At 40.2% G+C, this 27208-nt stretch overlaps 2 protein-coding genes, 1 long non-coding RNA gene and 1 other non-coding gene across 6 annotated transcripts; 1 reads left to right on the plus strand and 3 right to left on the minus strand.

The window, feature by feature from the left end:
* Nucleotides 1–10129: 10129 nt before the first annotated feature.
* nabp1b (nucleic acid binding protein 1b) lies at nucleotides 10130–11949 on the minus strand. Its single transcript, XM_027006782.1, has 5 exons — nucleotides 11856–11949; nucleotides 10755–10893; nucleotides 10546–10617; nucleotides 10349–10442; nucleotides 10130–10210 (listed from the first exon to the last, which is right to left on the minus strand). The coding sequence occupies exons 1-5, from the start codon at nucleotides 11947–11949 to the stop codon at nucleotides 10130–10132; spliced, it is 480 nt and encodes a 159-aa protein (XP_026862583.1).
* Nucleotides 11950–12292: 343 nt separating this feature from the next.
* Nucleotides 12293–12374, minus strand: trnas-cga. Its single transcript has one exon. It is a non-coding gene; the product is annotated as a tRNA-Ser (tRNA).
* Nucleotides 12375–12437: 63 nt separating this feature from the next.
* On the plus strand, nucleotides 12438–22111 carry LOC113575313. 3 transcript variants are annotated; one of them, XR_004776159.1, is made up of 3 exons: nucleotides 12438–12709; nucleotides 18636–18716; nucleotides 21570–22111. It is a non-coding gene; the product is annotated as an uncharacterized LOC113575313 (long non-coding RNA). The 3 variants fall into 3 exon arrangements; XR_004776160.1 differs by having other exon boundaries at nucleotides 21794–22111; XR_003410404.2 differs by having other exon boundaries at nucleotides 21818–22111.
* cavin2b (caveolae associated protein 2b) lies at nucleotides 13590–27024 on the minus strand. Its single transcript, XM_035527019.1, has 2 exons — nucleotides 26289–27024; nucleotides 13590–15769 (listed from the first exon to the last, which is right to left on the minus strand). Exons 1-2 carry the CDS (start codon nucleotides 26820–26822, stop codon nucleotides 14918–14920), a joined length of 1386 nt encoding a protein of 461 aa, XP_035382912.1. The 5' UTR covers nucleotides 26823–27024; the 3' UTR covers nucleotides 13590–14917.
* Between the last annotated feature and the right edge of the window lie 184 nt (nucleotides 27025–27208).

Genomic DNA, 27208 nt, shown 5'->3' on the forward strand with positions numbered 1-27208 from the left:
TGTCCCTTGCAGTTTAGAATAGCAAAGCAAATGTGTATTAGCTTTAACACTGGAAATGGCTGTGTCTGTCTAGTTGATACTAGAATGGGGTGTGGTCATTGTAAAGCTGGTGAAGTTTGATGAAGGGTGATGCGCAGAAGGCATTTATTTGGGTAGGGTGACGAATTAATTTTCTTCACTACAGCTATATAAAATTATTTCAAAATCATTCTCATACTGAAAACTTAATCAAAAAATGGTTCGATCTTATTTTCTCTTACTAATATTTCATCACTGAAGCCATAACAGGGCGAAAGACCAGGTCCTAATGATCCCCACTCTGACACATTTGCTTTTCCCCTCTCTGTGAGTGAGAGTGAGAGAGAAATAGCAGTTCATCCTTTCCGTCCTGTTCTTAGTTCAGCTTTATTGCAGCAATTTAATAGTCAGAGCTACTTGACTGAATTTCCTCTGTTATTCTTTGAGATTGAAACAATTTTAATACAAATAACGTACTAAACACTGCTTAAAACTGACTGTTTAGTGTCGTTGTGTGAATGTTATTTGCTATTTATGATTCAAAACAGTAGCTGGATTCTGAGTGTTCCAGTCTGAAAGTAGACTATAGACGTAACGCCTCTCATCACTCACCCTGTTCCTTAATATGGGATGTTTATAGGAAAAGGCCCAAACAGCGTAAAGCCATTTCCAGGCGTTTGTGTAGAAGGAACGCGATGGTATAATAAGACTGTTAGAATTGCTAAAATCCAACGTACATATTTGTGAAAAGGAACAACTAGAACTTAAGGCTCTTTTTTCGGATTTGTAAAAATGAGAAATAAATAGATCCTTGGATCCTTTATATAGATTTTAAAATGAATAAATTGTTTATATAAAATATAGTTAAAAAAAAAATCCTACAAGACATACTGGCTTTGATGCAGAAATCTGGTCAAAGAACTAAATATTGCTACCCTGTATAGAGCACCGGCGGTAGATTTTTTGCAACTGCAAAAAAGAGTAGACGGCTTGTGAAAGTGAAAGCGCAGATCAGTTCTTTTTGCGCCTGTGGGTGTAATCGAAGCAACTGTGTTACGTTTTCAGTGCGTGTGAGGATTTTTGTTATTCACAGCTTGTGACAGTGACCCGAACATCGCCGACATGAACAGAGACGTTCTTCTAGAAGCTCTCTCCGCTCTCACGGGCGCTACTGTGAAGCCTCACACCGGATCTGAAGGAATCGACATCGCTGAGCTTACGGTGTACAACTTCGTGTCGTGCGCTCTAGTTCCTCTGATATTATGCAAAGATGAGCCGACCAGCGACGAGACGAATTCAGATACACCGAAGGAGCTACTCGTGAATATGGAGAATTTTGTTGACCCAAGGTACGATTATGATTTCAGGAGCTTATCCGACGAGTCTCCGTGTATGCGCGGTGATGAGCCGTACACACGGCCTTGCGGTTGGTACCGCTTTGCTCTGAAAGTCCTGAATAAATATCCAGATGGCAACGCTTGGCTCGGGCCTCTCGGATGGAGGAATCACTCTGCTGCTGGCGAGTGGCCGGTATCCTACCACGGGACCGGCAGGGCAGGGATCAGCAAGTCAGACCCCCGCCAAGCTCAGGAATTTGGACTCTATTCCACTCCAGACATAAAAACGGCAGAGAACGACGGCGAGATCTACAAGGAGTTCACATCAAAGAACGGAAAGACCTACAGAGTCATAATGCAGAACAGAATCAACCCAGACGAGAGAATTAAGAAAACTGACCAGATTTGGCTCATCAAAGTCCCTCTTGACGTGTACGTCTTAGACGAAGAGACAAGGATAAAAGAGACGCGAAAAATCGTGGATCGCTCAATCCGTCCTTATGGAATTCTCCTTAAAGAAATGTAGAAAGTATTTATTCTTAAAGAAATGTATTTTTCTGAACTGGGGATAGTCGTATGAAGCATACAACCATGTCATATAACGTTTCCTGGATTTGGTCTCTACAAAGTGGTGTACCATTGAACGTAGTTATAGCGAAATAAACTATAAATCATCAGGAGTGGACATCATATTTTAAAAGTAATATGTCAATAAAGGAACGTACGCATTGAGTGTCGTAAACAAACAGAAAAATGATTCCTTCCTGGATGCAGAACTGAAAGCCAAAGTTCCTTTCACATCGATTAGAGTATGGACTCGGACAGTTATTGCTTATTATATGTTAATTAATATTTTACATAGCTATGAATAGAGGAGTCACTCCAAGGCTGGCCACTGCCCTGTTGTGGAGGGGCAGAGGAAGTGATCAAAGAAGCACAGTTACCGCTAGCCACATACGGTAGAGGGTACATGATAAAATTCGTTGTTTTGATCTGATTTTGAAAATATTTAGTTGTCTGTGATTCAGTGGAATTAAAAATGGGAATGTAAGTAAGTTAAAATGTTGAATATAAACCTAAAATAACCTCAGTCTATTTTACATCACTTATCATATTAGAAAAACATTGTATCATTTAAAGGTAAGAGCATTTGGCTTGGCAGGTGTAGCCTATACAAAAACAAACACTATATATTTTTCTGGTGTTCAGACTCAGTAGACATGAAAGGGATGAACAGGGAAGTTAGAGACCCTCTCTGCTTTCACAGGGGCCACTGTGATTCGTCACTCCACGTGTTTGTTCCTTTCATATTTGCCTAATGTAATTTATTATTATTTGGCTAGACTGCAAGGTCAGTGTTGTGTATCTATTAGAGTGTCTATTTTCCAAGTGCACCTAATCATTCCAATTGTTCTTCCTGATTGGTGGGTCCTGCCAATTGGCTGCTTAACACATCCTATGCTTCCTCTAGAAAGATGCACCAAATCCTCTGCCCCACAGACTGCTACTTCTTGCTTCTATGTGATTTTGCTTGTTAATTCTAATTTCTGACCCCTCTGCCTGTTTTGAATTCGTGTTTTGCCTGCCCATTTTGGGTTGTATTACTCGATTGTTGTCACGAGCAATGAACGTGCAGAAAAAAGGAAGATAACAGTGTCTCCAACTCGAGTATTTAATGAAATGAACGAAAACGAAACTGAAAATAAAAGTGCACTTACAAGACCTAAAAGAGCCAACGTAACTGATCGACACATGATCACAACAGTTTTAAGCAGGACGCAACTGTTGAAAACACACAGGTGGTGCGGTTAATAAAGTACAGCACGCACCACCTCAAGTTCAAGAGATTTTATCGTCATTTCAGCTATATACAAGTACACAACAAAAACGAGACAATGTTCCTCCAGGACCATGGTGCAACATAACCTGAATGGCAGTGGCACAGAACATGACAAATTATGACAAAATCATGCTGAATTTGCTTGATTCTCAGGTTCCTGATTCAGGGTTTGATGAACTGTATGAGAAGCAAAGTATGATTATGATTTTAAAAACACGAATGGACTTTTCTCCATTCATGCGAGCTCATGTGCCATACCTTGGAATTAGTACTGTTTTGTTGCTCTTTCATGTTTATAATGGGGCAAATGGGTGATAGTACAACAAAAGGGCCAAGCTTAGGCTTTCCCACAGAAGCACTACACATCCCCAATTTGTGTGTCCAACAGGTTTGCCCCACTCAGCAAAGCACCTGCTGAGAAGCCTGTTGAAAGAGCTCTGGTTATAGGGGACTCTCTTTTGCTGCACATGAAATGAGCTAGGCCTACGCCCCGCTGCACCTCACCCCCTAGTGGGCCAGCTGGCAGGACCAAATTGGCATACTCAAATAAATTACTTGACAGCATTGAATATTCTTAAAGTACAGTACATTTATCAACATAACATTTCTTAGGACTAATACAAATGCCTGCTTACAGATTTTCAGCTATCTACATGCATCTGTTCGCCAGAAATCCCACACTGAATACCTCATGGTTTTTTTGGTAAATTTCCACAACAATCATGCCTGTCCTTTTAAATGGCCTTTTATAGCATGCTTCTGGTATAGTATAACTTCAGATTTTGTCATAGAAAATTCAATTACCATCAAAGCAACTGTGTGACATGTTTAAAAAGTATACAGAAAGTTAGGTAAGTTCTTTATTTGCTTGCTTACTTCTTTGCACGAAAACACACGTTCCTTTCCTTCATAACCTAACACAAAGTAACTTACTGTGATGTTTTAGTGAAAAGAAACATGCAAACTTGATGTATAGTGACTGATGTCTTTGTATGCATTTGGAGAGGTTTTTGGACACTGTGGAGATGTCTAGGACACCGAGTGTAGCTACTTAGTCATTTCATGTATATGCTCAAAAGCGTTAAAGACCTTGGTGAATCAGGAAATGTAGAATATGAAAATGAAAAATCTCCAGCAACAATAAACACGTTATACACCCCAAAAATCAAAGGTTTTTTTTTTTTTTTTTTTTTTTTTTTTTTTAATAAATAAATTTTATTATGTTTGAGATGAGCTCTAATGGAACCTAAATGATGTGGAAAAAATAAGCCTGGATGTGAATCGATGCCTTGTCCCAAGTGCCTACTTAAATTTGAATCCTGAATGATCATTGTGCTATGTGTACAATTTTAGATAACTAGTGTTAAAGTGAACAAGTACAAATCATTCAAAAAATAGCTTAAAACTGGAGCTGCATGGACAGGGGACACAACTAGCAGTAATTAGCTATATACCTGGGGCAGGGCACTGGACATTCCAGGTAATCCTAAAGTCTAAGGCAAGCATAGGTTCTCTAAGATAATTATTCATGTAGGAGCTAACGATATACGCCTTTGCCAGTCAGAGATTATTAAAAATAATATTGAAGAGGTGTGTCAGTTAACAAAGGTGATGTCCAGTGCTGTAGTTGCTCTGGTTCCATCCCAATGCAGCATGGCGCTATAATGTACAGCCAGTTATCTTCACTGAACTGCTGGATGTCTAAGTGGTGCTCACAGAACAACGTGGAGTTTATAGATAATTGGAACACATTTGAGGACAAGCCTGGCCTTTTAGGGTGGGATGGTATCCATCCTACCAGGGAGGGAGCTGCTCTCCTTTCCTGTAACATAAGATGATGTAGTCTCATGACAGGCCTAGTTAATCTATGACAATTCAGAGTGGAGGCCAAGCAGCAGACAAAGACGCTAAACTAACCATTTGCTTGCTGCTCCGTGACGTCGCCTGAGGTTCATCATATTGACACTCTGTCTGTTCCCTGAGCTAAGCAGAAATACAGAAAACAAATAAATGCATCTTAACCTAATTGTATTAAAGTAACTGATTCACAGAATACTGCCTGTACCTTTCATCTAAAACTGGGTTTACTAAATGTTAGATACCTAACTGCTAAAGAGCTCATAAGTGAAATCTTAACAGACCATAGATTTAATGCATTGTCTAACAGAAACCTGGATCAAGCCAATTGATTATATAGGTTTAAACAAAGCTTGTCCTTCTGGCTGCAGCTATGTAGACTGCCTTTGTGTAACTGGGTGTGGAGGCTGAATTGCAGTTATTTATACTGACACATTAGGCATAAATCAGAAATCTAGATATGATTGAGTACTTTGAAATTATTTTTACTAACATAAATGATATAGCCAGCAATAAGAAGGCCACCCAGCCTCTTCCACTTATTAGCATCTACAGGCCACCAGGACCCTATTCAGAATTTATTAACAAAGATTTGCAGATTTCCTCTCTAATCTAGTCACTCTAGTAGAAAGAGCCATTATTGTTGGTGATTTCAATATTAACTTTGATAGTACCTTTATTTCTATATTAGAATCAATTGGTTTCACCCAGTGTATAAGAGAACCCACACAATCTGGTGGACATATGCTTGACTTAGTACTGACATATGGTGTAGACACAGAATGTAGTTATACTATCCCAGTCGGATGCCATCTCAGACCATTCCCTAATTTCATTTGACCTACATACAGTATGGGCCACAATACAGTAATCTCTCCTTGTTATCATACCAGACGCATGGTCATGTCAGCCACTGCATCTAGATTTATTGAGACTCTTCCCGAATTATCATTTGTGACTAGGATACCCTCAATTCCCACAGAATGCTTAGACTCAGTATTCCACTGCACACTCAATAATGTTGCTCCACATAAGAATAATAAAAAAAAAGCATAGGGACAAAAAAAAAAAAAAAAATTTGTACCTTGGTATAGTGATCACAGTCGCAATTTAAATCAAAAACACATGAAAAATAGAACATAAATGACACTACACTAACCTTTTAGTCTTCCAGCTTGCATGGAAGGAAATCCTTCTCAAATATAGAAAGGCACTTATTACCTCGAACATCTCATCTATCGACCCTAATAGAAAATAATAAAAATGCTATAACTAAGAAAAAAAAAAATTCTATTTAGTACAATTGCATATCTAACTAGGAATAAAACTGACACCAATGCTCACATTACTTCACACAGTAGTAATGAGTTCATGAACTTCTTTAATGAAAAAATTAGAGCACATTAGAGATAACATTCAGAGTTATCATGACATCAGGCAGCAACATAGAGATCAGAACCACCAAGCAAAAAATAACTCTAGAATCCTTTACACCCATCCAAGAACTTGCATCTCACACTCAAAATCCTCCATTTTCTTACTAAATTTAATAAACTCCTCCTTGAACATTGGCCATGTTCCCAAATCATTCAAATTAGCAGTAATTAGATCACTTATCAAAAAAAAGAAATCTAACCTCAACCCAATTACAGGCCCATGTCAAACCTTCCATTTATTTCGAGATGGACTTAAATGTTGTTGGGATTAGGGGAAATTTTCCTGGTTTAAATCTTATCTAGCTGGTTGCTACCAGTTTAACATAAATGGAGACTTCTCAGCATACAAGGTTAGCTATAGTGTCCCAAAAGGATCTGCTCCAAGGTCCTTGCCTTTTCTTTCTATTTGCTACCTCTAGGTGACTTTATATGTATTCACTGTGCTAGTTTCCACTGCTACATTGATGATATTCAGATATGTCTCAGCCAAACCAGAGGACATCAGCATAGGATTACTGAGGACTGGATTATAGTAGTCCAATCTTGAAGTGATAAATGACTAGCTTTTCTGCATTGTGTGAGGAGAGTATATTCCTAATCTTTGCTCTCTAGTTATTCAGTGAACCTAAATGGTCTCCCAGTCAATTTTTCTCTAACAGTTAAAGGTTTTGGAGTGATTATGGATCCCAGTCTCTTGTTTAAAGCTCATCTAAATAATACTTCTAGGACTGCCTTTCTCCACCTCAGGAACATTTCAAAGATTAGGAACATACTCTCCTCACAGAAAAGCTAGTCCATGCATTTATCACTTCAAGATTGGACTACTGTAATTCTTTACTATCTGGCTGTACCATTAAGTGCCTCAACAAGCTCTAACTTATCCAAGCTACTTTACATTGGCTCCCAGTAAAATTTCCTATTGATTCTAAAATACTTCTAATTGCCTACAAAACATTGACTCATCTTGCCCCACAAAACATTGAATTGTCTTGCACCACAGTACCTCAGAACAAGTGCATTATGATCCACAATATCTGCTTAGATCAAAAGGTGCAGCTCTTTACTAGTACCAAGAATAAGAAAAGCTACCACAGGGGGCAAAGCCTTTTCCTGTAAAGCTCCTACACTATGGAATAACTGTCCTGTAAATGTTTGCGACTCAGACCCAGTCTCAATATTTAAGGCTAGGCTGAAAACTGTAGTCAGGCATTTTTATGAACTACTTCCCATCTTGGGTAATGGTGTGGATCTTGGGGTCCATGGAGAGTTCTGGTAAACTGGGAGGTTTAATGCCCTCACCTCTCTTGTCACTCAGGTTTCTTGACAGAGTGGCAGCGTGCTGATGTTCCAGAGTGCCCTCATGCCTGTGGTTCCTTCTGGCTCTTTCCTTTTAGCTGTACCGCTATATCTAGATCTGCCAGAGTCCATCATTACACATAGTTCCCCAATTCACACACCCTCGTACCTGGACATGCCTAATGATCTAGTCTCTCCTTCTGCTGAGGTTCACCTACTGCTGATGTCATTATGCTACCGAGCCTCAACCTGTCTCAGCTGCCATGGCTCCTCCCACCACCCCTGCTATCCCCTCCTGTAGCACACCACACCTCTACCCTAGCCAACTACTTTCCTGTTGCTCGTGATGGATACCATCGGGACCAGACTAGGACTTGTAGAAAACTTGACTAGATATTAATTGCTTATTTCTTCTAATCGCGTTAGCTTTTTTTTTTTTGTTCTGACAAACAGCCAAACTAGAATCATTCAAGACTGCAGAGCCAGATGTTAATTAAAAGGGAGAACTAGCCTACAGTAGTTTACAAAAACTATACAACTAACATCTCCATGGGTCAATCCCAATTTACCCATACAACAAATTACCTCACCCTAAAACAGACATTCCTGGAATTATACTATAGTAAAAGCAAAAATTAATTAAAAAAAAAAAGAAAAGAAAAAAAAGCCAAACACCCAGTCTACAAAGACTTCTGTTGCACAAGAACAAAATGTGCTGAAGTTAACAGTATTGGAACAGGCCTTAAGATGGTGTCGGGTTTCCTCTGATGGCGAGGTGAAATGCCATGGCTGCTCCCACCACACCTCCAGCCCAGATAACTACTCCTCTGTTGCCCTTAATGGACGTTCTCTTGCAGGATGGGTCTCAAACGTGCACACCCTCTGGACAAGACTCTAGAAAACCAGACTAGGCATTAATTGCCAATCCCCCCCGTTCTTAAAAAACAAAAAAACCCTTGTTACCATTCTCAGCCCCCCCCTGTCCTGGCACCTCTCAAGGTTTCTTTCTCATGCTCTAGGGAACTTTTCCTTGTCCCCGTCACCCTTGGCTTGGACAGTTGAAAAGCATCTTAGTGACATCTGTTGTAAAAAGCACTATACAAATACATTTGACTTTATTTGATTGTAAGTAATAACATTTTATATAATGAAACCACTTCCTTGGTTAAAGTGACTCAAAAGTAACAAATCTTCCCTATAGACACTTTAAGCAAAATGTAATACAAAAATAATTATTTAATACATTATAGTTATAAAGGAATCTGGGACTCAAGTCAGAAAATCAAACAAAAATGTCATGTTTACCAAATTAATTCATTTTCCTTTCAACTCACTGCACAAAGAGGTATTAAGGAGAGTTGTGAATGGTAAGTGTTCCTTTTAAGAAGTGGATGATTTCACAGTTAAAGCCACCTTTTTTAAAAAATAATATTTAACTCAAACTGTATGAACACCTATAAAAGATCATCTGTGAAGCAGTGGTTTGCAGATTAGAGGGGATAGAAGGGCATTATGAAGGAGGGAAAAAAAGGTTGGGGATAAAAAAAAAAAGAAAAAGACTTTTTAAATTGGACAGTGCTAATTCAGTTTGTATATTTTTCCACATTCAGGGGTGAAGATGTAAAAGAAATTATGGGCAGGTAAATCTGATCAGATATTGCATTTTAAAAAGCAATATCAGTGCAATGCTGAGTCAAACATAGAAGGGGGGGGCAGTTTAGCTTAGTTTTCACTTGCTCTTTAACATTGACTGAATTCAATACAATAAAATTATGCACACATCTGATGTAACCTTATGACTGCTTTTGGCAATAGATGGAGTGATGCCAAATCATCTCTTTAAGGCTCGACGAGGGTCCCGCCCATTACATATTTTGGAGCAGTTTGATCCAGAAGAAAGGTTGTCATGGATATGGTTCAATCTATGGGCTCCTGCAGCAACGGATTCACAAAAGAGGGGCAAGGAGCCACTTGAGGAAAGGGAAGTGGGAGATCCACTGGCTGAGAGTGAGAGTGAGAGAGAGAGATCCCAAACCAAGTCACTTTACTTAGAAGCATATACAAATGTATTTGACATCTATGCATTTTTCAATCTGGCATGATATTGCATCAAGTTCTTGATTTTATATTTGCCATGTGTAATGCAACTGGCCCAAATTTATTTATTTATTTATTTTAAATTCCACCCACATCCAATAAGAGTCACAATTCTGAAACTGTATACCAATCATTTCTGTTTTGCATTTCCTAACAATCTCATTCATATATATAATAAAATATATATAAAATTCTCACTATTACCTAATGAATGTAACCCACATGCTTTTAGATCCTGAATAAAAGTTTCACTCCCGCCCCCCCTGACCTGCAGGTCCTGGTGGAGTTTTCTGAATGGCAGCTGTGTTACTCTGAACATCTGCTTTGACCTGTTGAGATCCAAACCACTGAACACTCACTCAGTTCTTTTCCAATGGATGTGTACATGAATTTAAAATTTTACACACTTTGTAAATAAAATATTGCACTCGCATACAGTCTCACCACCATATGTAAAAAGAGCTCACAGGTTTATTCCCTTGGTTGTTCTGACTGATCTGGGCCAGCACCTCTGGGTTGGGTTCACTGAAGTTTGGAACTTCCGAAAAAACCATGCAAAACCTTCAGAGCAGAGGAACAGATGCATTACAGGCATAAAACACCAGTGAGTTACTGTACACACCATTACAACTCAGTGCTGGTGTCAATATAACTTAACCCTTACTCTCCAACTTTATGGAGCTCCCCCGTCCTCCCAATGTAGAGTGTGAGGCAACCTTTGAAAAGTGACGCATATCTGGAGGTCAAAAAGGTTAGCATCAGTAAATAAGAGACTTTAGCATTCAAACTGCTCCCCATGTGAACAGTGTAACAGCAGTGTTGTAAATGTGTATTTTCTGGGGATAAGGGGCAGGTATGTGCATCTGTTCATACCCACGTGAAAGCCGGATGATGTCTCCAGGCTGTAGGAGACCTCCCACTTCATCCCACACACACAGGGTAATGCTACCTGTCCTGTCAGCCACCATACAGGAGCGCACCTCGTGGCCATCCTTGGTCTTAGTCACACGACCTCATTCACAATTAATCATGAGCAGGTTTATTTGGATCAGGTAAAGGTTCATAGCTTTATGCAGTTCAGTGGTTAAACATTTCAGGTATAAACCAGTTTCAGCTGAATAGCATTAATGCTTAATGTACATGCTGAAGTTACATTTATGGACATGATATCGGAGGTTCTCTGATTGCAACATGGTACTTGCTTACAGGGTTAGCTCACAAATGATAATTTTATAAGTAATACAGATGATTGGCCAGTAGGGGGGTCTCCGGGAAGCGCAAGAGGCTGAATTTGATCAGTAATTGTTCAAAACTCACCATAAATAGTGCGAAATACTTGCAAGACAGCACAAAGCATTTGGCATTTTTTTCGCCTTGCATCCGCCTTTAAAAATGTCCCGTATGTATTAAAGTGAAATTCACTTCTAAAACTAATCAGTGAGAGGGATATGCGCGTTTATAAATGGTAACTTACAGCCACATTCACGCCGTAACACTAAACCACCACCACCATTTGAGCACATTAGTACTTCTGTAAAATGGGGATTGGGGCTATAGGCCTACAAGTCAAATCTCCTGACAAAAAACACTGACCGAAAATCTGGATTTCCATGACCTATAATGGAAAACAAAACAGACCACCTCCGTTTTAAATGGGCACAGAACGAAAAAGTAATAATTAAAAAAATTGCAACCAATTTAAAAGCTCATAATTTCCATGATATTCAATGATTACCCACCTCCCAAAATATCAAATCCCATGACTTCCCATATCTGAAAATTTTAAAGATTTCCTGACCAGTGGGAATCTCGGCACCATTTCAATACCGGTTTTTGCTAGTTTCTCCTTTTTAATCGACTAACATCTGCCTCTGCAGATTCTAGTTTAGCTGTTTGTTAGAGAGAGAGAGAGGAAAAAAAATAATTAACTCAAGTAGAAGAAAGTTGATTTCATTCAAAATTTTGTCTACGTACCTATTTCCAACACGATGAAAACGACATTAACATTCTTTAATCCATGTTTAAGATCTTTTAACAAACATACATTTTCGATGGAAGCATATGCCATTGTAAGACGAACGTGATATTTTAGCGTTCTGTCTAATAAAACGTTTAACGGAAGTTAATTTATTGGTAATTAAAGTTAATTAATTGTTTACAGGCTTTGGGCATTTATCACGAATTATGTGAAGTTAGCCACCGCTGTTATCAAGAAAGTGCGGTAACTTTACGGTGAAATGAGACTTAAATGGTGGTTAACGCACTTGGCCATAAAACAAACCAATAAATACCCGCAACATATTTATGCATTGCCTTGTTTGACACGGTAAGCATTGCCGCTGAAAATTAAATAACTGGCTTAGGCAGACTGTGAGATTTTCTGGTTGGCCGAGAGAAAGAAAACGACACACCGTCACGAACAGGATTCGAACCTGTGCGGGGAAACCCCATTGGATTTCGAGTCCAACGCCTTAACCTCTCGGCCACCGTGACTACTGTACCGCCCTCATAACACGATACATACACTGAATATTTCACTGAATATTCGTTCTTTGCCGTTACGCCGATTTTGTATGTATAGTGTCAAATAATGAGTTTACGGTTGTTACTGATCGTGAGATTGTATACATAAAGAAAGATAATTAAAAGGCGCCAGGGGGCGACAAATGTACGCTAAAAGTTGCGTTAAGTTCCCCGCTCACAGGCCGCGCAGTGAGGCACTCCGTCTCCAGACCTGCTGAACACTTGGCCAAGCACACTACACCAAGTCATGCAAAACCCGTCGTGTTTCAAAGAGAGATGTGTAATGGATAGAAACTAAAGCTGATGTAAGTGATCTATTTTCAGAACTAAACTGATAGAGATCGTTTATGTACTCGCTCGGAAGGGAAAGAGTTCTTCTTGGTGCTTGTGTTGAGCTTTGTAATCAGCGGGTAACTTTTCAACACTGATGGATAGAGGGTCGAGTACTTCGTAGCTGGGTTCAGAGGAAATTAGCAAGAACTTTAAAATGGATTGCGCCAACTTTAACTAACGAGTCCTATTGAAATGAACTGAGTAATATCACCTCAGTGTAATAGAATCTCATAATTACAGACTGAGGCTTGCATATCCCTGGCTTGTGCTATATAAAGCTGTTGCTGCGTATATTTTTCAGGTAAAATGTTCTAAGATTGACAAAGGTATGGTTCTTGTCTTAGCTGTGATGTAGGATTGCAGTCTTGAGTGAAAACGAGCACTAGTGTTTTTACTTTTTGCCTAAAGGAACCAGTGTTTTGCAGTTTTTAGCCAGTTTGGGGTGTTGAATGTTTGAGGAGGAAGATGAAACCCGCATGGGTTAATGTCCTTCAGGAGCAACTAGACCCTCCCAAAGGAAGGAAAAACTGAGCATGCGCAGTTTGACCACCCTGCCTCTGCGTGAGATTGTGAAATGCAGTCATCACAACAAAAATAAGTGAACCAAATCCGCCCTGCTCTGACTGAATTAGGTATTAAGCATATTTCATGATAATGGGGAAAAAACCCATAATATTACCTGAAGATTTGTAAGCTGCAGAGTGAAGCCTACTACAGAAAACAAAAGGAAAAGATGCGTTAGTCGTGGTTAAAAGGGTTTGGGATGTCCGAACTTTGGTGTGCATGGATTCCTAGTTATTGCAAGTTATACTACTTCAAAAGTGTTTTCTACAGAGGAAAAATCCACACCCATGAGGTTCAGAATCTTTTATTGGCATTCTGATAATATTCTAGAAATATGTAATTCAGTAACAGTATAGAAAATGTAAATGAAATTAATTAAAAGCTCCACAAAATATGGTTACAAGTTGTCTTCTATGATCAGTTTCTTTGGCAACAGTGATCTTTTTTTTTTGTAAGTATACTTTAAGTGTGAAAATAGCGATCTTTCTAATATATTACTGAGTCAGTGATGCGGTTATCTTCTTGATGGTTATACAACTGCAGTTCATATATTCTAAGCATAAGCAAGACATTTTAAAGTCAGGAAGCTATCTATAACCCCCTCCTCCCTATTCACACGTGAAGCAGACACCTGGCCTCAGCACAAGTCAATTACACTTTTTACTGTTTTTAAGGGACACTTTTAGTTTAGTTTTTTATTTTGAATTAAAATTTTTCATGATACTGTAGTCTTGCATAACTGCCTGATTATCCTTTGCTTATTGTGCATTTTTAGACATTAGTGGGGATATTTTTTACTTCAACTTTTGTTTAATTATTTTTCAAAAATGAGCAGTGAGCTTTGTTATGTATCTGATATGGTTCAGCCCTTAATGCTGATGGAAATGCCAACCTGTATTCACCAGTCAGATCCATCCCCTGTATCTGGCTTCTTTCTGCACTTTACCATAACCTGTCCTTTTTTGTACAATCTCCTATGTCCCCTAATGGTTCTACACCAGCCCTGCATCCAAAAGCCTTGCCTGCCAGCAGCACACTGGCACTAAAATGCTATCAGTGAGAGGCAGACTTCCAGAGTGGAGTCCAGCATTGCTATCTGACCCAGAGGAGGCTCGGTGCTCCGAGATGACTGCATTCTTACTGCGCTCTTACTCCTAAATACAACATTCTAACATTCGATTAGTGGGGATTTTTAAGAACTGAAAAAAATAGATAAAGAAGTTAAGATAATGGATTTTGATCATAGTCATTAAACACAAAATCGACATTGAGAGTAAACCATGATTAAAAAGAAATCATGGCATAGCAGACTGATGACGTAGCAATGTGTAAGTCTAGAAAACAGGATGAAGTCCGGCTTGTTTTAACGCTGCACAGAGCAGGGCACTCAAAGGTTGTCACATATTTCTCTGTCTAATCTCTTATAGAATAACCATAAGAAATTCTCAGGGTTTCAAGCAGTGAGAGTCAAATCCAGATATGTGCCTTTAGCTTGCTAGATACAAGGCTGTGGGGCTGCGCTGAAGGCCAGGGTGTCTGGGTGCTGAGGGAGGGCAGGGGCGTGGCAGCAGGTGGCGGGGCCAGGTCAGCCCTGGAAGGAGCAGAGTAACAGAACCTTAAGACAGTTGCTCTACAGCAACATTCTTAGCTTGAACTACAGCAGCCCCCTCTCCCTCCTTCTCCTGCTCTTCGTCCTCTGTATCCCCTCCGCGGAAGGCTCCATGGGACATCTTGATATGGGAGGCATCCTGGGGGAGTGTTGCAGATAGAGCGTATTCCACGCTCACTTCCTCTGTGATGGACAGCTCCGCCTCGGCAGGGTAATTCAGAGCTATCTCCTCTTTCTCCATGGCCTCCACAGCTGCTTTGGCCTCCCCCTGACCTGGTGCCAGCTGTGAATGGACCTCTGTGAAGGACACATCCTGCTCTGGGCTATCGATGGGTGCCAGCTCGATGGCGGCCATGGCACTGGATGAGCTCTCGGCTTCCGCATGCACATTTGTCTCGGCCTCGCCGTGCCGAATTTTCTTGATATTGAAGGTGAGGGGAGACACCTTGAAGGAAGAGCTCTTACCACTTGGATTCTTCTGGTGGGTGGGGGCTAGACTCTTCTTGATCTTCTCACGCTGCTCTGGTGACACAATCTTGGTGCTAATCTTGTTCATCTTTTTCTCTATATTCTGCCGGGAAAATGCTTTCTTCAGACTGTCCACCTTCCTCAGGCTGGAACGCTTGATTTTCTCAGCACGAGATTTCTCCACATGCTCTCCTGCCAGCTCCATCATTCCCAAAGACTCCTCTTCTTCCTCCTCTGGCCCAAACTCCTCATCAGAGGAGAGTTGAATGGTTTGGAGCCCCTCTTCCTCATGCGACCGGTTGGCATCCAGGGCCAGTGATTCGGTCTCGCCTTCTTGAGGCAGCGGTGTCGGCTCCTTCACAAACACACTGGAGGGGATCTCATTCTCCTCCTAAAACACAAAACACACACACAACGCACATGTCACTCTAATGGTACTGTGAGAAAAATGGTCACATTTGTGCTTTCCTTTTTTGTTTAATCATCCCGACACTTCACATGTGAATTGATTAGATTGCATACCAGCTGAAGACAATGTTGCTTATGTTCATTTGTTGCTGTTTTAGCTGCTATACGAAATGCATGTGCAGTCCTTTGCAAATAGCTTCCTGCTCCGTGGCTGTTTGAATTTGGTTGCCTGGACAACCTGTCTGCCGGGGAAAAGTTGGGGAGGATTCCAAATGGAAACTATGTGCAGCCTATTACTTTAAATTTTACAGTACAGTTGAAAAGTCCTTAAAAAGGATCAGCAATGAGTGTAGGGGTTTCCTGCTTGTCTCAATCTGTAGCAGGACAATGGCAGTAGGGATTACTCTATGTGTAGTTGTTTCTACTATAATAGATTATTTGTTTACATATATATCTGTGATTACTATACTAATAATATTCTAAATGGATAATGTTGTTTATGAATCTTCTATGCAGTAATTACTTTTTAGTTCCCAGAGTTTGTTAAATTTATGGTGCACTGCTGAAGATCCACTTATCTTTGTGTTTAGATGTGGCATTGACAAACCAGCCTAAGAGCCCACAAAATGTACAGGATCACAAAAATGTAAGGGATCACAGTCTCACACACACACTCCCAGCCCTGCTGTCTCTTTGTCGCGTGTGCGTACACACACGTGCACACACACACACACACACACACACACACACACACACACACACACACGCATGCACACTCACGCATGCACAAACACACACGCACACACACACACCCCTACCCCTCTTTGTTCCTTCTGGAAACAATCACAAAGGCAGAAGAATAAAGAGAGAAAGGAAGGAAGCCAAATGAAAGCCAAGCAGCTCAGCTCAGACTTTCCAAGGTGGGAAGCCATTTGGGGCATAGGACAGGAAGGGTTAGGACTGTTGGCTGTTTGCGGATGCTTTTGGGAAGAGACCTGCACCAGACCCCCATTCCCCACATGTTTACGGGAGTGTTCCAAAGAATTTAAGGAATTCCAGGGCTGGTGGTGGGCTAGTGTTAAAACTCACACGAGAGTCAGAATTTTTGTTCTTAGCGATAAGACACAGAATTCCAATACAGAAGTCACTCTGTTGAGAGAAGTGAGAAGATAAAACTTCTCAGACACACACATATATGCTTCTATGATTGCTTTAGTAAAAGTCTGTTACATAGCCATGCCTTCTTCTAATAGGTCCTATCACAAAATGAACACACAGAACCACACCCAGAGCTAACATTATGTCAGAGAGAATACAGATCTGCAACTGCCAGAATGAGTTTAAACTTATACTGTGTGTGTTTGTGTGTGTGTGTGTGTGTGTGTGTGTGTGTGTGTGTGTGTGTGTGTGAGAGAGAGAGAGAGAGAGAGAGAGAGAGAAGGAGAATCTAGTTCTGAGCTGTATTTTTAAGGGAAAGCTGAACATTTCAGAATGGACAAGAGAAGAATTTAGATTATCTTAAAAGGACACATATTTTCCTTTTATTTTTCTGGCTTCTTTGGAAGAATGCAAATATATAAATGTTAGCTATTAAAAAGGACAAAGCCTGTTTTGCATTTTGTAGGTTAACACTGTGTTTGACTATGTAATTTTCATAACCCTATAAAATGTCATTTTCTGGGAATAAATTTTATTAATTTTGCTAATGAGAATTGCATTCGTTAGCCACCTCAGTGGGGGAATTTGAAAAGGTTGGCATTGTGCAGTAGTGGAGAGCTTTGTATCATATGCAAATTGAAATGGTAACCATGTGGGAGTGTTGATTCAAGAGGGCCTAGATGTTTGCTTGATTTCATGTCATGTTGACCAGTAAATCCAAATAGCTTGCAGAATCTCTGTAACATATGAAATATAATGATCACACCCATGACATTTTCTCACCTGGCAGATAAAATGACATGTCACACGAGGACTTACAAGGTTTAGTTTACTATGTCTTCTGTAAGTCACTAGCTGGGCAAATTGCTTCCTTCAACAACTGTTAACAGCTTTGGGGGCATGTCAACAATTTAACAGTCCAGAATAAGGGTGTGCAAGCCTGTTCTGGGTCCTGTTAAAATTCTTATGAAAACAGGCTTACTGTTGTAGATTTTGTAGTTCTTTCTTTGCATTCCTGCAAATGATACATTATATTTATGACAGTTAACACTGTTATCCAGAACAACTTGCATATCTATAAGTATGGTGGTACCTGCGTTCCCAAATCAACAACCTGGGCGTTAGTGGCACCGTGCTCTAACTGCTCTACCAGGTGAATGACAGGAGCACATAATTAACATCTCCTGAATGTTCATACTTGTTTTTAGCATGTGGCTTGTCTTTGAGCATGACATGACATGAAATCTTACCACAGCAAATTCAACAATGTGATTTGCTACAGTCCTGCCATAATTCACTTCTTATTTGCATAAAATCAAGAAACCAATTTTTAAAAATCTCTCATAATATGCTGGCGCCACACCTATTCACACAACCCTATTGTGGATATAAAAGCCTACATGCCCCTGTTAAAATGGCAAGTTTTTGTGTTGTAAAAAAATTAAACAAAGATATGTCAGACCTTTTCTACCTTTGTGAAATTGCAACCTATAAATTAATCTTTTTAAAGAAAAAAAGGCCAATAACCTGGTTGCACAAATGTGCGCATTCCTGGGATTTATTGCCTGAGCATGTGAGACAGGAATTGGCCCTAAACTATTTAGTGATTTATAGATGAATATTAGTACACACTGGGTGCAAATGTGTGGGTTTAACAATCAGGGTGATGCATTCTGTTGTTTTGGTCCTAGTATGAACTCTGGCAGCTGGGCTTTGAATCAGCTGAACTTGTTTGACTGTCTCTTTAGGAAGACCACTAGAAGACCATTACGGTAAGTGATCTTACTAGAAATACATGCATGCATGCATTTTCCAAGATCTTGCTTTGACAAATAATCAGTAGTTGTTAATATGGCATTGCACTGGTTCATATAGACTGAATGGCTTAGCACCCATCAACCTACCACTAGAAACCTTCAGAAAAATTCAGCCCCTTCATGATGATTGAATACCTGTGAAGTTTGGAACTGTACTGATCTGTGCAGGTATACTGATCTGCTTTAACTACTGCCAGAACGTCCAAAAGAATAACTTAGAGGCCATCACTGGCGTTAAAATGTCACAACTTTGTATATTTTTGGCTTGATGCTCTCTTAGTGACTCATAAGTCATGACCTTCTAAGTAACCATTAAACCATATACTAGTTGATGACGTTGATCAACTGGTAATGATAACATGAAAAAATTTTGAAACAGGAAGACAGAGTGGTACTTTCTAATGGTCACAATCCTGAGTTAAAAGCATTTTATTTACAACTGTTATCTATTTGCAGGGATTAAATATTTCTGTCAACAATAGTTGTAATCAATTCCAATCTAAGCTTGGTCTATTACACTATAACTACCAACCTAGGAGGGTGAGACGTAATGGAACTTCCGAGACATATGACGCATGAATGAAGGAGAGTATTTACTTACAAGTTATGTACGTGTGATTTAACAGAGGCTTCCAAGTAGAGACACAAGGCTATCCTTTGCACCCAGAGAACAGAACCAATTTTGCTGTCTTGAACTCTGAGCCACAGATAGCTGTGGCACTAGTGGGATACAACTAGCAAGCTCCTGCTGATAAGGAAATACCAACTGTGTCCTTCCAAAGATGTAACACATTTTTCTTACATTTGGAGATAAATGTTCTTCTCACATTCCTGCTTCTCCCCTTACTAAAAATGTTCAGTTGAAGGTTTATGTTTCTACAATGCGAAAAACAGAAAAAAAAACGCATTCATATCCTTTTATTGCCAAAACCCCAGGCTGCTTGTTTTTTTACATGTATTTAGACACTACCATTTACTTGTGTGGTGTTTTTTGGGTGATGATTGAATGATGTGCTCATATATGTGAGTCTGGGAATCTTGCCTGAGTCCTTCAGCTCTTACCAACAGTAGTCCGTATGGGGTGGAGAGCATGAGCCATCCTACCCAGCCTGCAAGGCAGGAAACTCTAGCTGCTTACACTGACTGCCAGGTTCATAACACACAACAAAGGGAAGAAACAAAACGGAATGCTTACAACAGAGGAATTTCAGCTGTCCTGTCTGCAGTAATATAGTGCTGTGAGTGAGCGGTGTGTCCTGGCTAAATGTTCTGATGTGTTTTATCTGTTTAACAGTTCTTCTACCCCTCCAGAGTTTGAGTTCATCAGAGTATGAAACTGTGGATTGAGTAATGCTTATTAATATGATCTGTATCTGTATAACAATACCTTGATTTTTCCACCTAGTATTAATGTGCTTTCTAATGTTATGCATAGCGATTGGATCCCACATAACTTTTTTGCAAGGTTCTTCATGGAGCCTTTATTAAATATAATTATTTAGCCAGTTGTGCCATGTCCCTTTTTCCAGGCAGTTGCTATTAAGTCTTTAAGAATTTATTTAAGAAACTCCATCTTGATGCTTTTTCCAATTACTGTCATATATAAAACATACATTTTTTTGTCTAAGAAGTTAAGAAGTTCTTACCAAATAGCTTTGCTCTTATTTAAGTAGGAGCTCAAAATACTTGTACTTAATATAAAATGTATATTCAAAATATATTTAATACTGGCTAAACGGGTCAATAACCTACTGCTTGTCTTGCATAGAAGATACGTTTCCCTTTTGTTCTGTTGGATTTGAGTACAGCATTTGACACAATTTACTATTATGTTTTAATGGAGAAGCTTAAAAACACTAGTCTACATTAGTTTGTACATTGTTTAGATCTTACTTGATAAACCACTACTAATTTTTAGGTGTAGTACAAGGTTCTGCTTTAGCTCTCTTATTCTTTCATGGTGTACAACCACTTGGACATGTAATTCACATAGGTTCATGCTTTTATTCTCAGACTACTGCAATGAGTTGCTAGCTGGTTACCCAGCAGCCTCTTTATTGAATTTTTCTAATTGCATTAATCTTTCTCATCTAGGCACATACTGTATATATAAAATTTGTTTCCTACGAATGTCATTACACAGTACAGAAAAAGACTCATTTTATTTTGCCAGAATTTCTTTCCTGTTTAACATGGATAGTCTTTTCTGGAGTAAAGCATTAGTGGTCAGAGAGCTGGTGATCCTCACACCCACATCTCTTTTCTTATACTTTTAAATTTTAGTGCTGTGTTCAACAACATTGACCACAACGTCTTAATAGATGGGCTGGAAACACCCATTGACATTAGAGGTCAAGCACTATCTTTGTTCAAATCTTGTCTGACAGATCATTATCAATTTGTCCTTGTACTTAATGAATGCCCTGGTCTCACAAAAGTAAAATATGGTGTCCCACAAGGGTCAGTACTGGGGCTCATATTGTCCTCATTATATATATGCTACTTTTAGGCACAATTATTTGTAAGCATGGTATTAGCTTCCACTGCTACATGGACGATACCCAATTGGATATATATTTTCTAATCCTGATGAGGTCCATACTGTTACCAAATTTAAGGACTGTATAAAGGAAATTAAAAAAAAAACTGGATGGCAACTAACTTTCTCCTTCTAAATTGTGAGAAGATCGATATGTTATTTCTGCAGGGTTTCTTGTACTCCCTAAAATTAGTAAGACTTCATCCAGGGGCAGAGCCTTCTCCTATAAAACCTAAATCATTTTGTTTTATTCGTATGCTATTGCATAGACAATACCAACAGTAAACTTGTCATGCTCATTGGTGACAAAATTGGTGACAAAACTCTAGCTGCTTACACTGACTGCCAGGTTCATAACACACAACAAAGGGAAGAAACAAAACAGAATGCTTACAACAGAGGAATTTCAGCTGTCCTGTCTGCAGTAATATAGTGCTGTGAGTGAGCGGTGTGTCCTGGCTAAATGTTCTGATGTGTTTTATCTGTTTAACAGTTCTTCTACCCCTCTATTGCATAGACAATACCAACAGATAACTTGTCATGCTCATTGGTGACAAAATATCACGAAAATGTTGCGGTTTCGCCAGCCGACACGGCCACACCCCCAATCGACGTGCCCATGCCGCCACCCACCCTAGCCCCACCAGACTAATGGAGGCTCCACATCTACACTGGAGTGTCTACTCAGACTAAAAATATGATAAATATGGACTTGCCCATTAGGGATATAGACTCATATATTTGTAAAGCATGTTTTGTGACAACTTGTGCTGTACAATGCGCTATATAAATAAACGTGACCTCAACCTTACCCTAAGTCTGAAAAAAAAAAAAATCCAAATGTCCAATAGAAGAATTAACTCTTTCGAATTATTTTCTAAGGGCATATATAAAGTTGAGCTGTTGCACAAAAACACTGATTGAAGTGTTTGAACACATGGATCAATAGACCAATTTGGAGAGTATGTCACAGTTATGTCACTGGCAGATGTGAACACATCATGGTGGCAGAAAAACTGCATAAACGGGTGCAGTGGAATGGACAAGAAACACAGAATAACAAGAAGAAATATCTTGTAGAATAGGAATAATCTTAATTTTTATATACCCTCATCGAAGACAGAATGCAGACCTTTATGGTTGCAAACTATTAAATAGACCATTTTACAATATTAGCTCTACATTATGCCTTCCAGCATAAAATAATATTTAGACTTATAACTAGAAACATATTTTTCATACACCTAGATAGTATCAACAGTACGTCTAGTGATTTACATTGTTCTAACATCAGCAAAAATTAAACAATGAAACAATGAAAAAATGTTAGTAATAACTCAGTCATGCAAGTGCAGGTCACTATCAGTATATAGTCTGATTTGTTTAAGCAATACTATAGGCAGTATGTCAGTCTAAGCAGCACATCAGTCCATGATACACAAAAACCATCTGACAAATCTCTGTATTCAAGGTCCTAGATATGATCACAAAGTACAAAACTCTATGTGTGAGGTCTACTCTATGTCTTGAGTTTTCTTATGTATAGATGCTGGGTTTTACCACAAGGTGTACAAAGATATACAACTACTAATTTTGACAATTTAGTTTGACCCTTTGACCTGATAGTGAGCATGGGTCAATTAACCTCATTCTGTTGCTAAGGGTTAGCTTATTAGTGTACAACAACGGTCACCAACCTCATACAGCTCATACGATTGATGTAAGAGATCTGGGAGTAATCCACATGGCTCAAGAAACTGGACCTTTGAAGTTAATTTCAGCTGAGACAGTAGGTTTTGCTTTCTCCCTCCCTTACACTCACTCACTCACTCACTCACTCACACACACACACACCTAAACCTTTATGAGGACTGTCTTAATGAATCCTCCTGGACACTAATTAAAACTCATAATCTTTGTGAAACATACACTATACAACTGAAATGGAATTCTAAGAGAAAATCCACTAGTTCTTTCAGCAGGAAGCTGTTTGATAACTCCTCCTGCCCTCCTCCCCACCCTTCCCGTTCCACTAAGGGTATTCCATAAACAAACTGCCATGTGTAGATTGTAAAGACAAACATTCTTTGGGAGATAAATGAATTGGTGGAATATTTGATTCTATTTGAATTGCATCACCCATTAGCTACAGCAAGCACACATACTTCTATTTAGGGTGTTTTTAATGCCCTATATTTCTAGGTGCTATGACTTGCTACACCCAAACCTCCAGACATACAGAAAAACCAACTACAAAGTTGATCTTAGTTGAGGGAGAAAGGACTCACAAAGGAAGGACTGAATCTGAAAATAAAACACCAGAAACACCAAAAACTATGCAACAATGTTAGCTCCTCCCTAGCTCCTGTGTGTGTGTGTGTGTGTGTGTGTGTGTGTGTATGTGTGGTATATTTTTTTCATTTTGTTTTGCAAAATATTTGCATCATTTACATGAAATAATTAGCATATAATTTGGTTTGTGTAGAAATCACCTGCAGGGATTCCTTTCAAATGTAAAGGTAAACTGTAGAACACAAACATACACATACTCAAAGTACACCACAAAATAGTTTGTGCTTTACAATGGTTCTGTTGAGGCTCTTGCTGTGTGTGCATGTATGTGTGTGTTTCCAGGTTGCTGCATTGTTTCACATTTTACATAGTGCTCTGGTATGTGACTGAATGCTATTGAATGGGGTCGGACAGCATGAAGGGAGAGTGAATGGCTGGGGTGTAAAGGGCCCATAACCATGCAACCCAAAATAGCTCCAGTAAACCCAGCACAGCTCCACTGAACATAGCAGTTACATTAAACCCTAGCCAGCCTGGCTGAGTCCTTGTACTAAACGAATAATAATAACAAAAAGAACAGCAAGCCCTTGCATTTCAGAGTACAATAACAGTAAAAACATGACAGCCTTAGGTAACCATAGGTTTGGAAAAGAGGCCTGCTACAACTTTTGCAGCAAGCTATACTAATTTTTGCAAGTGGTAATAAAGCGCCCCACCTCTGTTTCATCCTGACCCATCACGCTCTGGCCTCATATTCGTTTTACTTTAGGTAACCAGCAGTTTTAGGCCGTAAAATGCTGCATTTCACTTTCTCTAAGTTCATGCAGTAATTTACGGATCATTTATTATATGTTTATTCTTACACAAACACTTGATGGGGTGTTAGATTGCTTGTGGATGACAGAAAGCAGCCCCCCCTTCTGTCTGCACAGGCACAGATAGCCTTATTAGGTCGGGAGCAAGTAAAAATACACTATCATATGCTTTTAGTTCTGCATGACTGGGGGAAAAAGTGAAGCATGTTGGGCTCCTAGATAATGAGCTCTGTGTTATGAAAACCCAATCTGTATGGGAACTTGTGCTGGTTTAAAATTTCATCATGATGGGGTATTGCAAAAAGAATGTTCTAAAGCTCGCAAAAGTGGGTGTGGATTCTCCTGTACTAGTTTCCAAGGAGAAATGCAGGGTTGTTGCAGCTGTGTGCAAGGGCTCTGCTGGGTTTAGTGGGCCTTGATGTGGGGATTCTATGCTGCCCCAAACAGAAAATCTAAAGTATTTGAGGATAAATATCTGTATGATAATATCTGAAGGGACTCCAACTCAGCTGTGTGTGTGTATGTGTGTGGCTGCATAGTGTCAGAGCAAAAGCTCTGGAGTGCGCCAATCCTGAGAGACTAAAACACTCACAGGGAGACAAAAGGAAATATCAAGGACCCAGCGCAGTAAAAAGTGAAGGAAGCATTAGTTCGAGAGGAGAGGAGAAGAGGAGTCTGTATGTGGGGGGGCAGGGTGGTGTGTGTGTGTTTTAGGAATTTGCTCCGTGTCCCACCCATCGTTAGTGGAAATTATGAGGAACAGACTATACACATTTACACGTATAGTCATACACTCTCTCCCTCATATACACTCACAGAAACTCACACTGACACACTCTCAGACACTTCTATACATTTACATGATTACACACACAAACACAAACAAAAAAACTAACACAGACCCACTCATAGACACTTATATGCATTTACGTACTCGCACACACACACACACACACACACACACACACACACACACACACACACAAGCGTGTGCATGTATATAACAGAAAACAAACACTACTGAATGCTAAAACAGCACACTCAAGCACAGATGTGCCACACCCAGATCCATATTCACACGCTAGCACCCTGAGATTTTAAGTTACTATAAATCTGAGAGTGAAAAAACAACAACAAATAGCAGCATTGTATTATTTAGTATACACAAATACTAAATGTTTTAGTACTATAGGACAAAATGTACACCTTGGCAGCACTAATTCTGAACAACATCCCAGCAAGCAGGTTACCTTAGCAATGAGCACAAAGGTCATGGTCATATTTAAAAATGGAAGTACTGTTAGGCTACTCTCATCTTTTAGTCAGTGTTTGCAGACAAGTATAGTCGTTTCTTGCTCTTCACTCTTTGTGGAGTCAGTGAGTAAGCAGTAACATTACAGCTATCTCTACACAACACACTGTATCCCTAAAACAAGAGGAAACAGTGCAGTAGTAGAGCTGTTAAGATCTGGATTGTACTTGGCTGGATCTTTAGACACACCCTGTATTCAGAGCACTTGCTTTTCATGTGTTGCTCTGAGCTGCTTTTCAGTAGTTTGAGCCTGTTACTGCCCAACCAATACTTAATTCTCCCCTTTTCTCCTCTGACCTATGACCTAACACTGATCTGTTCCATAACTGTTACATGATAAGTCTAATGTGTGTTCTGCCACAACCCCACCCTAAACCAGTGCATATGAACACAGCCACACTGCAAATACTAAAGCACAGTGCTTAGCACACACACAGTGAGCCTCACCCTTCCCTAGATCTCACTCTTACAATAGGTTAATATAAGGAACCTAAGCTAAACTAGTTTAAGGAAGTTAACATACCCCCACCCACACACACACCCCATGAACACCTTGCCCCATCGCTCACCTGGAAGATAAGGACTTTGAAGTTGTTTCTGCGGAGTAGGTGGGCATGGTTGACCTCAAGTCTCTTCACCTGGCTGGCCTGCTTGTCCATCTTGTCTTTGACCTCCTTCATGTGAACGCTGACCTTGCGGCTTTTCTCCAGGAGCTTGCTGACCGTGTTGGCCGTGCCGCTGTGGCTTTTGGACAGCTTGGTGACGTCGTTCTGGATGCCCCGCACGGCACTCTCCATTTCAGTCTGCCGCTGCTCCATTTTGTGTTGGTTCTCCTGCACCGTGTCTAACATGTTCACCAGCTTGTCCAGAAGCGTGAGCACCGTGATGGCGTTGACCTGGCTAGCGGGAGAGACCCCGTCCTTGGGAAGCACGCCAGCGGTGTCCTCCACAGATCCAAAGGCCGGAAGAAGGGTGGCCGCGGCTGCTGTTCCCAGCTGCGTGAGGCTGTGTGTTGGCGAGGAGTGTGTGGGACTGGGCACTAGCAGCTCCTGACTCTCATGTCCCATACTGCTCCTCTCCGCCTGCACTGCGTCTTCTCCCATTCTCGCTCCTCTCTGGTCTCACTGCCTACAAGTCGCCCACTTTCCCGTGCCCCTGCACGTGTGCTCGGTACGCGGCTGGCTCCAATGGAGTCTGGTTCACGGCTCAGTACGTGTGTGCGAGTGCGTGCACCGTGTGGTATGTCGCTCAGAGTTGCCTCAGCTTGTTTGCTGCTGGTTGGGAAAGTTTTCTTCTTCTAGGATCAGCAACCCCACCCCCTTTCCCTTTATACAGCCGGCCTCCCTCTGACTCCCCCTCCTTTAACTCCTCGTTTTCTCCATGGAAGAGTAGAGCAGATTTACATGGTTTTTCATCCCCACCCGGGAGGGGCAGAGCTTGGTTACTATGGAAGCTTGTTCACCCAGTTCTGAGAGAGGTATGTGTTTGC

The sequence above is a fragment of the Electrophorus electricus genome, chromosome 1 (assembly GCF_013358815.1).
Source record: "Electrophorus electricus isolate fEleEle1 chromosome 1, fEleEle1.pri, whole genome shotgun sequence".
Classification (NCBI taxonomy): domain Eukaryota; kingdom Metazoa; phylum Chordata; class Actinopteri; order Gymnotiformes; family Gymnotidae; genus Electrophorus; species Electrophorus electricus.

Bases quoted from the DNA above. Each gene is read 5' to 3' on its own strand.
- cavin2b (XM_035527019.1), bottom strand. From the start codon at position 26,822: ATGGGAGAAGACGCAGTGCAGGCGGAGAGGAGCAGTATGGGACATGAG. The intron at 15,770-26,288 runs GTGAGCGATGGG...TTTGTGTTTTAG, and splicing joins TCAAAGTCCTTATCTTCCAG to GAGGAGAATGAGATCCCCTC.
- nabp1b (XM_027006782.1), bottom strand. From the start codon at position 11,949: ATGGCATATGCTTCCATCGAAAATGTATGTTTGTTAAAAGATCTTAAA. The intron at 10,894-11,855 runs GTACGTAGACAA...ATTGTGAATGAG, and splicing joins TTTCATCGTGTTGGAAATAG to GTCGTGTGACTAAGACCAAG. The intron at 10,443-10,545 runs GTAAGGGTTAAG...TCTGCTCTGAAG, and splicing joins GAGCTCCATAAAGTTGGAGA to GTTTTGCATGGTTTTTTCGG.